At 43.8% G+C, this 12,415-nt stretch overlaps 1 protein-coding gene and 1 long non-coding RNA gene across 3 annotated transcripts in view; both read right to left on the bottom strand.

Moving 5' to 3' along the window:
* The window catches only part of LOC310825777, a 250,870-nt gene that overhangs the window by 102,898 nt on the left and 135,557 nt on the right, over positions 1-12,415 (bottom strand). The window lies entirely within an intron of this gene.
* Positions 1-12,415, bottom strand: part of MARCHF4 (membrane associated ring-CH-type finger 4) — a 129,478-nt gene that overhangs the window by 4,111 nt on the left and 112,952 nt on the right. For both annotated transcript variants that reach the window (XM_083747196.1, XM_083747197.1), the window contains exon 3: positions 11,988-12,180. In XM_083747196.1, coding sequence (XP_083603322.1) covers positions 11,988-12,180 — 193 coding nt within the window. The remainder of the gene's footprint in view (positions 1-11,987; positions 12,181-12,415) is intronic.

Genomic DNA, 12,415 nt, shown 5'->3' with positions numbered 1-12,415 from the left:
TGCTGTACTGGAACAAATGAAAATGAAAGCTGCCTTTAACTTAATTCTAACACAATCACAATATGCCCTTAGCCTGTTTGGTTCTTGGTATGACGTCTTTATGTGGTTCAGCTGGCTAAAATAATGGCTAGGATGAAACTAGTGGGGAACTGATTCAGGACAGACGAGAAGAAGGGAAACTGTGGAATTCACTGTCATGACTGGCTTTAAGCAGGGATTAGGCACATTCATGGATCACTGCCTTGCCGTGGCGAAGGGGCTTGAAGAACTCAGAGAAGCTATGAACTATGCCGAGCAGGGCACCCAAGATGAACAGGTCATAGTGGAGAGTTTTGACCAAACGTGATCCACCTGGAGGAGGAACCGGCAAGCCACTCCAGTATCCCTGCCAAGAAAACTCCATGGACAAAGACAACAGGCATATAAAAGTTATGACGCTGGAAGATGAGCCCCTCAGGTCGGAAGGCGTCCAACATGCTACTGGGGAAGAGCGGAGGACAAGTACAAGTAGATCCAGAGCTGATGAAGCGGCTGGGCCAAAGCCGAAAGGACGCTCAGTTGCGGATATGCCTGGAAGCGAAAGGAAAGTCCAATGCTGTAAAGAAAAATATTGCATAGGAACCTGGAATGTAAGAACCATGAACCTGGGTAAGTTGGAGGTGGTCAAAAATGAGATGGCAAGAATAAATATTGACATCCTGGGCATCAGTGAACTAAAATGGACGGGAATGGGTGAATTCAGTTCGGATGACCATCATATCTACTACTGTGGACAAGAAACCCGTAAAAGAAATGGAGTGGCCCTCATAGTCAACAAAAGAGTGGCGAAAGCTGTACTGGGATGCAATCTCAAAAATGATAGAATGATCTCGATACGAATCCAAGGCAGACCTTTTAACATCACAGTAATCCAAGTTTATGCACCAACTACTTGTGCTGAAGAAACTGAAATTGACCAATTCTATGAAGACTTACAAGACCTTATAGAAGTGACACCAAAGAAGGATGTTCTTCTCATTATAGGGGATTGGAATGCTAAAGTAGGGAGTCAAGAGATAAAAGGAACAACTGGCAAGTTTGGCCTTGGAGATCAAAACGAAGCAGGGCAAAGGCTAATAGAGTTCTGTCAAGAGAACAAGCTGGTCATCACAAACACGCTTTTCCAACAACACAAGAGACGACTCTACACATGGACATCACCAGATGGGCAGCATCGAAATCAGATTGATTATATTCTCTGCAGCCAAAGATGGAGAAGCTCTATACAGTCAGCAAAAACAAGACCTGGAGCTGACTGTGGCTCAGATCATCAGCTTCTTATAGCAAAATTCAAGCTTAAACTGAAGAAAGTAGGAAAAACCACTGGGCCAGTAAGATACAATCTAAGTCAAATCCCTTATGAATACACAGTGGAAGTGAGGAACAGGTTTAAGGATTTAGATTTGGTGGACAGAATGCCTGAAGAACTATGGATGGAGGCTCGTAACATTATACAGGAGGCAGCAACGAAAACCATCCCAATGAAAAGGAAATGCAAGAAAGCAAAGTGGCTGTCCAATGAGGCCTTACAAATAGCGGGGGAGAGAAGGCAAGCAAAATGCGAGGGAGATGGTGAAAGATACAGGAAATTGAATGCAGATTTCCAAAGAATAGCAAGGAGAGACAAGAAGACCTTCTTAAACGAGCAATGCAAATAGAGGAAAGCAATAGAATGGGAAGAACCAGAGATCTGTGCAAGAAAATTGGAGATATGAAAGGAACATTTCGTACAAAGATTTCCATAATAAAGGACAAAAGTGGAAAGGACCTAACAGAAGCAGAAGACATCAAGAAGAGGTGGCAAGAATACACAAAGGAATTATACCAGAAAGAAATGGATGTCTCGTATACCCCAGGTAGTGTGGTTGCTGACCTTGAGCCAGACATCCTGGAAAGTGAAGTCAAATGGGCCTTAGAAAGCACTGCAAATAACAAGGCCAGTGGAAGTGATGGTATTCCAGCTGAACTATTTAAAATTTTAAAAGATGATGCTGTTAAGGTGCTACACTCAATATGCCAGCAAGTTTGGAAAACTCAGCAGTGGCCAGAAGATTGGAGAAGATCAGTCTACATCCCAATCCCAAAGAAGGGCAGTGCCACGAATGCTCCAACTACCGCACAATTGCACTCATTTCACACGCTAGCAAGGTTATGCTTAAAATTCTACAAGGAAGGCTCAAGCAGTATGTGGACCGAGAACTCCCAGAAGTTCAAGCTGGATTTAGAAGAGGCAGAGGAACCAGAGACCAAATTGCAAACATGCGCTGGATTATGGAGAAAGCTAGAGAGTTCCAGAAAGACATCTACTTCTGCTTCATTGACTATGCAAAAGCCTTTGACTGTGTCGACCACGGCAAACTATGGCAAGTTCTTAAAGAAATGGGAGTGCCAGATCACCTCATCTGTCTCCTGAGAAATCTCTATGTGGGACAAGATGCTACAGTTAGAACTGGATATGGAACAACTGATTGGTTCAAAATTGGGAAAGGAGTACGGCAAGGCTGTATTTTGTCTCCCTGCTTATTTAACTTATATGCAGAATTCATCATGCGAAAGGCTGGGCTGGATGAATCCCTAGCTGGAATCAAGATTGCCGGAAGAAATATCAACAACCTCAGATATGCAGATGACACAACCTTGATGGCAGAAAGTGAGGAGGAATTAAAGAACCTTTTAATGAGGGTGAAAGAGGAGAGCGCAAAATATGGTCTGAAGCTCAACATCAAAAAAAACAAAGATCATGGCCACTGGTCCCATCACCTCCTGGCAAATAGAAGGGGAAGAAATGGAGGTAGTGAGAGATTTTACTTTCTTGGGCTCAATGATCACTGCAGATGGTGACAGCAGCCACGAAATTAAAAGACGCCTGCTTCTTGGGAGAAGGGCAATGACAGGCCTAGACAGCATCTTGAGAAGTAGAGACATCACCTTGCCAACAAAGGTTCGTATAGTTAAAGCTATGGTTTTCCCAGTAGTGATGTATGGAAGTGAGAGCTGGACCATAAAGAAGGCTGATCGCCGAAGAATTGATGCTTTTGAATTATGGTGCTGGAGGAGACTCTTGAGAGTCCCATGGACTGCAAGAAGATCAAACCTCTCCATACTGAAGGAAATCAACCCTGAGTGCTCACTGGAAGGACAGATTGTGAAGCTGAGGCTCCAGTACTTTGGCCACCTCATGAGAAGAGAAGACTCCCTGGAGAAGACCCTGATGTTGAGAAAGATGGAGGGCACAAGGAGAAGGGGACGGCAGAGGACGAGATGGTTGGATAGTGTTTTCGAGGTTACCAGCATGAGTTTGACCAAACTGCAGGAGGCTGTGGAAGACAGGAGTGCCTGGCGTTCTCTGGTCCATGGGGTCACGAAGAGTCGGACACGACTAAACGACTAAACAACAACAACAGGCACATTCATGGAGAATGACTCTATCAATGGCTACTAGTCAAGATGATTATATGCAACCTTCAGGCAGTACGTCGGCTGAGTATGTCACTTGTTGAGGACCAATGGAGGTGGGAGTGGATAGGAGGCCAGTACTTTCATGTCTTGCTTGTGGGCTGCCCAGGCATATTCCCTGCCAGTGCTGGCAACACGATTCTGGACTAGATGGACCTTTGGCCTCATCCAACAGAGCTCTTATATTGTTGGAACCAGGTTGATATGGTTAATTAACAGCCTCTCCAGATGACCTACTTATTGAGCATTCACTCGGATTTGCTAGTACAAATTTGGCCTTTACTGAGCATTTGTTCTGATTTGTTTACTGGGTGGTTATACAACAATGAACACTTGCCTTGCATTTATTCTGATTGGCTTGTGGGGCTTTTCTTACACATCTTTCCATTAGTCACTGATCAAACCCACACTTTTCAATGCATTTTCCCATGCCTTTCCAAACCACGAAAGGTCCAGTTTTTTTTTAAAGTGGATTTGTTGTGCTAGAGATTTATCCTTCATTTTATTATTTGTTTTGTTTATTTACTATTATTTATTTATGTACTTATTTGCTTTCACAAACCTAAAGATTTATGTTACCAAGGCACATCACTGCACAAATGTGCAGGTGACATTGCAGATGTGACTACGTATCATTGCATCAAGAGATGTTTTACTGATGTGCACGTCTGCTCCTGCACATTGCTGAAATAATCCTTCTTACCTCCGAAACTAAAATTTATACAGTTGTACATACAATCACAACAAGATTGCTTTTCTTTTCTTTTCTTTTCTTTTCTCTTCTGGCAGTGTTTCATCAATTCACTCAACTGCACAGGTGCACCAGAAAAACATAATAAATAAGCACGAGAGATGATTTTTAATAAAACATACTACCTTTTTGAATTACATATTGAATATATTGAAGAGCAGACTTTTGAACCTTGGTGTGAGTCTCAAGCACATTCAAGATGCATTTGAAAGCAATGGCAGCTCTTATTGTTGTATTAATATTTATGAAATTATAAAGTCAGAGACAGAGAGAGGCCTCCAAGGACTCCACCATGAGACTTGAACCAATGGCTACAAGAAAGGAGATTCTGACTAAACATTAAAAAAAAAACTTTCTGAAAGTAAGAGCTGTTCAACAGTGGAATGGTCTCCCTTGGGAGGTGGTGGACTCTGCTTCCTTGGGTGCTTTAAAGCAGAGATTAGATGGCCATCTGTCATGGATACTTTAGCTGAGATTCCTGCATTGCAGGGTGTTGGACTGGATGGCCCTTGGGGTCCCTTCCGATTCTACGATTCTATGATTCTTGGACACCCACTCGGTGCATCATAATGCCAGCAAGTGGGAAATGTTTGATGCAACACCAGATATAATGTGGTGGATTGCCGATGGATGACCCAATCATGGTTTTGCGGTAGAAGTGGCTCACTTGGACGAAAGGGAGAGCAGTGCCTTCAAGAGGTATGTCATGATTGGCAGGTCTTTGCCTCAGGATAATGTCAGCTGACCTCAGACCAGGCCATTACTAGTGACCTTTGGGCATGATGCAAACAGATACCCTCTCCATGAGAGAGGAAAATGTCAGGCAAAGCGCAAGCATGGCAAATGCAGATCCAATTGCAAAGGCCCAATTTCGGCGATGTAGGGTGGAATGACTGGATCCCCCTACACATCCCTGTGTGGGCCAGGGACACCCACTTGACCCTTGACTGTCCCAGACGGAGCAGGCCTGAATGCTGCTTCTAAGTGCATTCAGTTTGACAAGTCTTGTTGCCTCCTTGTGATCAGGAACCTGACAGTATAAGGTTCTTGACTGTGAGGATGCATCTACGAATGTTCAGTGGAATGGCTTAGAAGCTCTTTCAGATCCTTGAAGCCCTTTCAGAAGTATAGCAGGTGACAGCACAGGGGTGCCAAAGACAGGACTGCCACACAAGCCCCTGCCAATTTTCTGCTTTAGGATGAAGAGGGCTATAGAGCTACTGGGACAAGTTTTGTTGTTATAAACACCATTCAGTCTTGTCCAAGAAAGAAATGCAGCTTTTGTGTGGTTTTTCCTTGGTGTTGCTCTTATCTTTGCTGTCTGCATCATTCTCTTCTTTCTCTGCCTACCTGCGTCTGACGTATAAAGGATAGCAGAAGGAAGTGCCAAAGGTTCTTCTAGCCTGGCACATTTTAAACAATGCCCAGTTGAAACAGGCAGCACCATTAAAAGTAAGTCGCCATTAGTCCTGACAGGAGATCCTGAATTGTGAGCGTCGACAGGCAGCTCCCCCATTAATTTCCTTTCCCATCAAGCCACAAAAGATCAAGCACCACATATCCGTTTTAATTGGCTATTGATCTGTTGTTCTATTACCTGCAATTGTGCAGAGGGGTTGCTGGATGGACTGCCTAACTCTGCCTTCCTTTGACTGTCAGCAGCCAGACTTACAGAAAAGTCTGCGGTTCCTGGTTTGCAACGGAGTGCCTGAGTGCTTTTTGAAGTAAAGGTAGCAAAAACACAGCTAAAAAGCTCAGGTCATATATATGACTGACACCCTTCTTTGGAAATTAAACCAATGTCTAGACTTCACTTGCAGAAACTAATAGTTATAGATGAATTAAAACATAAGATTTACAGTCACATGCTCATCCAAGCAATGGCTTACAGTCTCTTCTTCTAACTTCCAAACAACAGTATTTTCATCTCTTCTGTATCTCAGTTAGGCCATGCCTTGCAGCTCCTAGGAGAGTTTCCCACTTTCACCTTCTCCTGCAGCTTTGCTCTCTTTCTTTCAAGCAGGGAAGAAGGACTCCAACACTCCATGCACCTTAGCAGTGTTCACAGTGGATTCTAAAACACAGTCATCTTGCTTCACATAAAATGGCATCTCTCCTTCATTAAATGCTTCCCATGTGTCCAACATTACCCAACCACAAAAGATCTCTCTAGAATTCAGTTACCAACCAGCTAAAATTAAATACATAGTAATGTATACAAGCATTTACAATTTCAGTGAATTAAATTACTATACTTGATAGTGCTGCCCTATACCGAGTCAGACCATTGGCTCATATATCTACAGTGGGTGCCAAAAGTTTTCCAAAGGTTTCACACAGGATTGGTTCCCAGTCCTACCTAGAGAGACTAAGGATTGAACGTGGGACCTTTCACTGCAAAACATGTGATCTGACACTGAGCTTCAACCCTTCTCCAAGGCAACAGTGATGTCTACAAAAATTGCCAGCTGTTGGAGGGAGTGGCAGATGAATGACTCTGCTTATAATTTCATCTCCCCAGCTCCCACTGTTTTCAGATGCAAAACAGTGATTCTTCAAAGAGCTAAAGGCTCTCTGGATCTGATGAAGAAGCTGTGTGCGCGCATCAGTGCATATATTTATGCATGAAAAATATAGAAATGTAAAGGCTGGCAAGCAGCTCACATCACCACATACACAAAATGTGCTACAGTTGGCCATGCAGCAATATGGAGTCTAAGTGCTCCAGCCACGTTAATCTTCCGTTATTCAACTTAAATACAGTACTTATGTACTGTACTTATGTACAGTATACCCCCTGTCAAACATTGAAATTGATCAGCTCACGTAATGGAGTAGGGAAAAAAAAGCCTATTTGCTCCATATTTATTTATTTATTCCACCTTTAAAACTATTTCCCACCCCCAATGTTTTGGAAAAATATCTTTCTGAACTGGCAGTGTTTACTGCACCTACCCTGCGGCCAGTGTCAATTTCAGTAACGCAAACTGCCCACTGTAAAGGGACAAATTCCCCAAGAGCCCACCCCCTCCATCACCTCCAAGCCCTCAGTCTCAATTTGCATAATCGCTTTTGCTATTTCAGTCATCTGCTGTGCATGAGGTAAACTGACACAGCCAGGAAAACAAAAAGAAATAAACCGAATCATGGGACGCACTTGTTGTGTATGCAGCTCTGGTGGTCTGTGGGTGGATGGAGTGACAGCACCGTGTGGGCCATCTGTTAAATCAAGTCTTATGACGCACAGCGCCCCTCTCGGGCCAGTCGTGCTTCTCACCGGCCTCCCTCTCTCATTAGCTGATGACACTTGCCGATGTTCAACGAGAGATGGTTTCCAGCCCTGCTGACCCTGAACGCCACTTGAATCTGCAAAGATCAAGCTTCCTTAATTGCAACCTCCAATGATACAGGCAGCCAGACACACAACTGCATCTGAATTGCCATTTAATTAATGGCCAGGTGCTTGCAGGAATGTGCAGTGAACTTCCAAACTGTCATCATCGCTCAGCTCAGTGTTGTGAGTTTGGAAGATTGGTTTTTGTGGGGGTTTTTTTTTGACCAGCTATATGTATTGCAGACACAAATGGCATGCCTTACACAGAAAATAGTTCTCTAAACGTAATTACCTCTTACTTTTTTGGGGTCTCTTCCCCATTTCCAGCTCAATCATAGAGTACCACCATAGAGCACCTTTGCATCCAGTATGGTCCCTGTTCCATCTCTAGCCAGAAGTATCTGGTAGCAGGGGATGGGAAAGAGTTCTCTGTCTGAGTCCCTGGAAACTCAGCTCTGGGATGGACAAACCATCACTCTGACCTGCTACCAGATAGCTTCCTCTGTTCCTAAAGTGCTAAGGTTTCCTAGGCGCCAACATGCAGAGAGAGGGGGGAAGGGGCATCAAGTCACAGTAAGTGTGGTAATTCATAACTTGAAAGCCTGCTACAGTGGTACCTCGGGTTACATATGCTTCAGGTTACATACGCTTCAGGTTACAGACTCCGCTAACCCAGAAATAGTGCTTCAGGTTAAGAACTTTGCTTCAGGATGAGAGCAGAAATTGTGCTCTGGTGGCGCGGCAGCAGGAGGAGGCCGCATTAGCTAAAGTGGTGCTTCAAGTTAAGAGCAGTTTCAGGTTAAGTACAGACCTCCGGAACGAATTAAGTACTTAACCTGAGGTACCACTGTATTGCATCCAGATGTTATGGGGTGGTCTTGTGCTAACTGTCATTTCCCTATGTAGTTTTCTTTCAAGTCTGTTCATCCAAATAAAGATTCTTCTTCTGGCCCTACAAAGTGAGTAATGTTGCTTTAGATTAAATAAACAAATAAGAACAGCAAGGGTCTTCCTTTCTTAACAATAAATGTGCAGCTGATGTCCACAGCTGGTGAGAAATCCAGATTCTGCTCTTCTGTCAAAGGGGTATCACATTTCCCCAGCCCTCAAGCTGCATTATTCTGCTGCTGGGAAAATAGGACAGTGTCCGACCACTTCCCATCCCTGACCCAACACACACTCAGCTCTTTTGTGATGGCCGTATGGAATACAGTTACACGACTGTCACAGGTACCTGCTAGAAAATGCCTGCAGAGTCCATGAATTGCAGGGAGCCTCGATCCATTTCCCCACATACCTGCTTTCTGGTTAATTTGTCACTAATGAGCAAACTCCCAATGCCACTTTCTCATAAGGGCTGGCTGTGCTTCCTTTTGATACCATCTCCTTTTAAGTGCTTCGCAGGAGGAGCGAGCTCCTGCGTTGCAGAATCGGTACATGAGAACTCATCTGGCAATATGCATTTTAAAAGGTTCTTACCCGAGGTTTCTAGGCTGCCAGTTTGCTAGCAGTTATAAGCCATGCCAAAGGAGGAGGAGCTGGAGGAGGACACAGCCTGTCGACTTGAAGCAACGCAATATCCCTGAAGCATGACTATCCACCCCCATTTTTTGTGTGCAAACTGGTAGGGTGCTGAATTGTTGTGAGGTTCTATTTTCATTGCAAAAGTTGCTGTTTCAAGAGATGCAAAAATACACTTTCTGCTGTTTCATGCATTCCACCCTCCACATTTTTTCCCCCCTGACAGTGCTCTTTCGTTTCACGATAAGCAGATATTTAGTAGATGAAGTCTGTCCTATCACTGCAGCTATATACTGGGGTGTGGGGGAAGACTTCAGGTGGTATTCAAGTAAGTTTTACTCAGAGCAGACACATTGAAATGAACGAACATGACTCAGGCACATCGATTGCAATGGATCTGCTCTGAGCAGAACATAGTTGAATACCACTTTATCTATTTATCATCCAGCTAACAATCAGATTTACAATGCAACAATCACATGAAAGGGAAACGGAGAAATCACACTCTGATTTCCATCTAAACATAACATTTTCTTCACTCCCCTCATTAAGGACTGGGTTATTTTGCTTGGTTTTGCATCCATTTCATGGACGGAAATAGAATACTTATCTTCCACTGACAGATGAGCGCTCCAGCTGCTGCCAACAATTTCTGCTTTACCAAAGCCATGTTAATCATGTTACTTACTGGCAACTGCTAGCCACCCACCTGTTCTCTGTTCCCATCAGCAGCCAAGCAAGAGAACTTAGACAATTTCTTCTTCCTGTCCCCTGCATAGCTGGGTAAAAAGGAATGGTGTAGCAGGGAAAGGATGTGTGCTGACAGGGAAGCTGATATTGTTCATTAAATATGATTGCTCTCTGATCTCCAAATTCCAAAGAGAAAAGTGGACAAAATGGTTGGATTGGAGTAGATACCAGCTTGTAGCTGACTAGTGGAAAAATCTGTTGCCCTCCATACAAGGGAATGTTTGCTGAGTGGTGGCTGGTCAGTTGTGGTGGTTCATGAGAACTACAGAAATGGGAGTGGTAAGAATGTCAGAATTACACAACAGAGCATGTGAGCTATGCCAGGGCTTGCAAATAAACCCACTGTTCACTTAAACCCTGTTCATTTTTACTAGTTCACTGCCCCTCCTGCCCACACATACCATGGTTTATTGAACATTTATGGCACACTGTCAGTTAAAGAAAGCTTCTCCTCCCATGTGCTTGGAAAAGACTCAGAAATCACCACCAGCCATGCAGTGGTTCCAAATTAAGTTTCTCTCGGATCCTTCATGTCCCATCCTACCCCCCCAAGCACTTTGTGGCACACCCTTCAAAATCAGGAGGAATACCTGCTTCTTGTCCTCATCAACCTCCCTTCTCCAAGTTTTATTTATTTCAAACATTTCATTCCTTTTTCTGGTTGTTTCTTTTTGCCTAGAAATGGCTTCATTTTCCTCTCTTCTTTGTGGTGGGCTGGCACTGTTGCAAGCCTCCCACAAAAGGAGAAGGCCAACTGATTATGCTCATCAGTTCCCCATTTTTCTCTCTTTTGTGTGAGGATACTGGAATTTATTATTTTGGGATCAGAATAGACAAGCACCTCAATTAGGTAACAAGTACCAGGGCTGGCACATGCAGATTCTCAAAGCATTAAAATTGTCACTGAAATGAATCTTAGGTCTGCAGGTTTGAATTCAGAACAAGACTCCACTATCTAAAACATCAGATTTTACAGTATAATCTGAGAAAACAAAATGTGCAAACCTACAAAGTAAGTTTCTGTCTCACATTTTTAATGCATAAGTTAGCAAATACAACGGATTTGCATTTTAACTACAGTGGTACCTCGGGTTAAGTACTTAATTCATTCCGGAGGTCTGTTCTTAACCTGAAACTGTTCTTAACCTGAAGCACCACTTTAGCTAATGGGGCCTCCTGCTGCCGTCGCGCCGCCGGAGCACGATTTCTGTTCTTATCCTGAAGCAAAGTTCTTAACCTGAAGCACTATTTTTGGGTTAGCGGAGTCTGTAACCTGAAGCGTATGTAACCTGAAGTGTATGTAACCCGAGGTACCACTGTAATATCAACAGTTATCTTTACCAAGGCACTGGGGATTTCCACGTTGGGCCTAAACCAAGCATGTCCAAAGTCCGTTTTGGGGGCCTAATGTGGCCCGCTGGTCGGTTTAATCCGCCCCCCCCCTGTGGCAGTTTATTTCTTGGGGTAAAATCCTAAGAAAACCTCAACAACTTTGGGGTAAAATCATAATAAAAGCTCAACAACTTCAATCCTAAAGAAAGGTCAATAACTTTGGTCAGCCCTTTGGTCGGCCCTCATGGCCCTTCACTTCATCAAAACTGGCCCTCTTTGAAAAAAGTTTGGACACCACTGACTGCAGAAATTTAAATATGTCTTTGTCTGGGGGGATTTCTTAGATGCCCACAATGGTCAAAAGACAGGAGCTGTCATACTGGATCCGACTAGTGACTGAGTCTACTTCAGCTACAATGCTACATATGAAACAGGATAACTGGATGCTTCTGAAAAGCCCACCAGGACCAATACCGTTGAGTCCAAAAAGAGTTGCACCAAAACTTCATTCTGGACACGCCCCCCCCAAAAAAGCAAGGAAGCTACCTCTCAATTTCTTCTTACAAATGATTTCCTATGGTCAGTGCTTTTCCCCCTAAAATAAATGTTTAGGGGTACTCTCATTTTGACTCAAGAAAATCACAATTTTATAGTTCAAATCTGGAAAAATAAATACAGTAAATGGACAAAAGTACAAAGATTCACAAAATGTTTAGGGGTTTGCGTACCCCTGTGTCGTCCCCCACCCCAGAAAAAAGCACTGCCTATGGTTACTACATTTCGTACTGAGATCCAGTCACCCACCTATACAGACAATGTCCATGAAGCCATACATTCCATAGCAGATCTGGAAGAGCAGGTCTTGCCGTTGCCATTTCGCAGAAGGACTGAAGGTAGACCAGATGAGCCACGAGATACTGGCGATAAGGAAGAGGGAACCCAAGATGGCGGCCGCTATCTGAACCTTTTCAATGACGGTCAGAGAAATGGCTTGCCACTGCAAGACAGCAGCAGGGATGGGGGGAAGAAGGAGGGGAAGTCAACAAAGAAAAGAGAAGCGTAAGCAGAAGATGTAGATGATTAATTCCTTAGTCAGTGGTACCAGTGGCTACCAATGAACACCCCACAGCATTTCGCATGGACTTTTGCAACAGAGGCTAGCAGCTCTTTAGACAGCAGACTTCAGAAGAAAAGGACAGTCCTGTGCCTGTCTGCAACAGGAGATCAGAAAG

The sequence above is a fragment of the Podarcis gaigeae genome, assembly GCF_964106915.1.
Source record: "Podarcis gaigeae genome assembly, chromosome: 1".
Classification (NCBI taxonomy): domain Eukaryota; kingdom Metazoa; phylum Chordata; class Lepidosauria; order Squamata; family Lacertidae; genus Podarcis; species Podarcis gaigeae.
This window is presented reverse-complemented; position numbering and strand designations above follow the sequence as displayed.